Here is a 3,932-nt window from a genome sequence, read left to right on the forward strand (position 1 = left end):
GTTTGCTTATATTGGCTTTGAATAACAGAGCACTTGTTAGTATCATGTTTTGAGATAATTTTTTTGGATTCTGCAGATCTTTACTTGGTGAGAATGCACCGTAATTGTCAGAAGGAACAAACGAAGTTACTGGTCAATATGCAAGGGCTTGTGCTAAGACAGCCAAGGAAATTAACTCCACAAATATTATTAAGAGATTACTTGCTGAATAGAAAAACAACAAATAATTGGAACAGTTCGGCAGTTGTAACAATTGAAACATATGTTCATGTATTGGGATAAACTCATAAACTATGATAAAACAGAAAATTGTGAATCTAGCTAAAAATATTGGTAGCATTTCCGGCAACATAGTTTTACACTCAGTTCTCATATAAGGGGGAATATTGTAGTCAAAGGTTCTCAAAAAGAGCAGCTTAGTCATCAACTTCAGCTTTGATTTCTTTCATCAACTCGTCCTTGTAATCATCGAATGTTCCAATTGAAGTCCTGACAGTACCATCCTCGACAACCCAGATCTGACTCCTTTCTTCATCCTCACATACACGTGATATCAATCTCGAGTCATGACTAACAAGAACAACTCCACCAGTGAACTCGTCTAGTGCATCAGCCAACGCATCAATGCTTTGCATGTCTAGATGATTAGTGGGTTCATCCAACAACAAAATATGGGGTCTTGACATGGATATTGAGGTAAATACCACCCTAGCCTTCTGCCCTCCTGATAGTTTGGCAATAGGGGTGAGATGGTTATGACTAGGTAGCCCAAACTTACCGAGTTTTGCACGGACGGCCTCTTGCTTGCTAAGTCCCTCCTGGTCTGGGTGGAGACGAAGAAGATACTGAACGGGGGTTTCGTCCATAGTTAGAAGGTCCACAAAGTGTTGCGAGTATCTTCCTATTCGCAACTTCTGACTTCTCCTAACTTCACCCTCAGTTGGAACCAAATCACCAGCCAGAAGGTTCAGTAGTGTAGATTTTCCAGCTCCATTAGGCCCAACAATGGCAACACGAGTTCCCATATCAATGCCAACATCAACATTTGACAGTCTGAAGTCCTCACGGTTTGGATAACTGAAGCTCACTTCAATAAGCTGAAGAAGTGGAGGCGTGAGCTCGGTAGGTTCAGGGAAGTGAAATTCAACACTGTAGTCCCTCCACTTCTGTGGAACCTCTGGTGGGGCCTCATCTTCATCAACCTTGCCCTTGCCCTTTCCCTTGGCTTTAGATGCTTCTTTAGCTGCCACAAACTTCGCTCGATCCTTCACCTTTTCTTGCTGAGCTCGATTACCACTCCTTTTTGCAGCTTTTAGTTGCTTGTCATAAATCTCATACTTCTTGTTCATCTCTTTACGACGCTGTTCATACCCACTCTCAAAGTCATCAAAGTTTCCACGGTAGAAATGGAGTTTCAAGTCATGAAGATGAATAATCTCAGTGCAAACTGTATTGAGGAAATCCCTATCATGTGAAACAACAACCAAAGTCTTCTTCCAACGGCACAGGTACTCTTCCAGCCAGAGAACAGCCCTCAAGTCAAGGTGATTTGTGGGTTCATCAAGCAATAACAAAGTCGGCACCACAAAAAGTGCTCGAGCTAAAGAAATCCTCATTCTCCATCCACCACTGAAAGATTTTGTTGGCCGGCCCTGCATATCCTTTGTAAAACCCAAACCCGCTAAAATCTTTGATGCTTGAGCTTCAGCAGCATCAGAACCCATCAGCTGTAGTTTCTCGTACAGCTCTGCTAGCTTCTCTCCCGCATCATCTTCCTCATTGTCAACACTTCCTTCTGCAGAAGCTGCATTTTGCAGAGAAGCAACTTCTTGTCGAACTTTAACCAGTTCTTCATTAGCTGACACAACAGCTTCTAGTGCTGTTTTATCATCACCTACTACCTCTTGCTCAACCAGAAGGACATCAATATTCTTAGGTACTGGTATCTTCCTCCAAGAAAGAAGCTTCAATAGTGTGGACTTCCCCTTTCCATTGGGTCCAACCAAACCATACCTCTTCCCATGAGATATCTTCACTGATGCATTCTTCAGAAGTTCTTTACCCCGAGCAGACACCGAGAAATTCTCTATTGTTATATCTTTGACATTAGCATCAGCATCATCATCTCCATCAAGCACTGAAGTCCGACTTCCAATGACCACAGTGAAAGCATCATGATCATCCTTAAGAGCTTCCTTCTTTGCCTGCTCAACAGCATGAGCTGCTAAAATATCCTTCTTCTCACGCTTCTTCAGCTCTTTGTCTGTGGTTGAAATTTCAAGTGTCTTCAACTCACTCCTCTGCTGCCGTTTGGAGGCATTCTCTTCCTCCTCCTCCAAGAGAGCTTCATCTTCATCTTCGTCAGATGGAGGAAGATCAATACCATCAGTATATGCAGAAGGTTTTGGAGCAGCTTTTGCCTTGGGTTTAATGGAAGAGGGCTTTTTGGGTTTATCAGGCTTTTCATCCATGCTGGCCAGCATGGCAGAAATGGAAACTTTTTCCTTCTTAGGGACATCTTTGCTACCTGCCTTAGTCTTTGCTGATGGGCCTGCATCTTCTGCCTTTTTTCTAACCATTGTTGAAACCTAGCAACACAATCGAAAACCACATTGATTTAGTCGTCTAATCACATCTACAGTTTTGTTATGTTCTTTTCTCATAAAATAAATATTTCACCTATCCTAGAACACTCTACAAATGTATCTAAGACATGTAATTGAGTTAATCAATACTAAATCGAAAATGTGAACATAGCAAGGTCACAAAATGCATACTTCACGTAGGATAGAATACAAATGATACATTCAGTTTTTTAATAAGAGAACAAATATTATTAACGATAACGGAACAGTATTATAATATTACATAGAGATTAGAGAGATACATCCCTCTAAACAAAACATGTGCCTTGAGATTTAACTCTCTAATCTACTTGGTGCAACAAGAAGTCCATATCAGAACCAGAACCAAAACCTATCGATATCTAAATTAAATTAAAAAAAAAAAAATAAACCAGTACAGAACCCATTGTCTATTGATATCAGTAGATTAAAGAAAAAAAAAAACACCAGAGAAGAATCATAAAAAATTGCTGATATCTAAACCTTTTTAAAAAAATTAAATCAGTCCAGAACCTATCAACCTATTGTCTATTGATATCAGTGGTTTAGAAAAAACAATTAAACCACACCGGAATTTAAACTTCAAAAAAGTTTTTAAAAAAAAGTCCATACCAGAACCAAAATGGCAGAATTCATACCAAATTATTGACATTTACTTTTTAAAAAAAAAAAATACCTTGTCGAAGGAAGCTGAGGTAGAAGCGAAGAAGAAGAGAGGCAGCTCAGGCAACCAGGCGACCGGAACCCCTTACCGAAGTGAAGCAGAAGGAGAACGGCGGTGCAGAAGCAGGAACCGCAGAACAGCGGCAAGGAACGCAGATCATCGACGAGGAACAACGTGAAGCGTCGAGTTCTCCGGAGTGCGGAAGAACGAGGTGGCGAGCGGCGAGCGGCGATCGGCGATGAACCACGAGTAGTAGTGAGGCACCTTCAGCCTTCAGCGTAACCGAGGAAGAGAGGAGTGGACGAATGGACGGTGGTGGAGGCGAAGAACCACGAGGAGTAGTTAGGTGAGGGAACTGTCCAGCCACCGTCGTGGCGTCGCAGAGGACGGACGATGGTGGACAGTGAGGACTGAGGAGAGGGAGGCGCAGCGCTGTCGAAAACAAAAGGGAGGGGAAATACCATTTTGATCATTAATTTTTATCAATTAATTAAGCGAAAAAATCTTAAATGCCCCTCACAATTCTTTAGAAAGATAATTAGATTCTCAGAAAAAAAAAATATTATTTTTAGTGGTTAATTTTTATTTTTTATGAAATTGATTAATTTTTTACTAATAATTTTTCTGTATATTAATAAAATAAA

The 3,932-nt window shown here is 40.8% G+C and overlaps 1 protein-coding gene across 1 annotated transcript; it reads right to left on the reverse strand.

The window, feature by feature from the left end:
- LOC107644003 (ABC transporter F family member 4) lies at positions 204 to 3,757 on the reverse strand. Its single transcript, XM_016347769.2, has 2 exons — positions 3,301 to 3,757; positions 204 to 2,588 (listed from the first exon to the last, which is right to left on the reverse strand). Exon 2 carries the CDS (start codon positions 2,577 to 2,579, stop codon positions 417 to 419), a length of 2,163 nt encoding a protein of 720 aa, XP_016203255.1. The 5' UTR covers positions 2,580 to 2,588; positions 3,301 to 3,757; the 3' UTR covers positions 204 to 416.

The sequence above is a fragment of the Arachis ipaensis genome, chromosome B05 (assembly GCF_000816755.2).
Source record: "Arachis ipaensis cultivar K30076 chromosome B05, Araip1.1, whole genome shotgun sequence".
NCBI classification, from domain to species: domain Eukaryota; kingdom Viridiplantae; phylum Streptophyta; class Magnoliopsida; order Fabales; family Fabaceae; genus Arachis; species Arachis ipaensis.

Excerpts from the sequence above, each read along its gene's own strand:
- LOC107644003 (XM_016347769.2), bottom strand. The coding sequence starts at position 2,579 with ATGGTTAGAAAAAAGGCAGAAGATGCAGGCCCATCAGCAAAGACTAAG.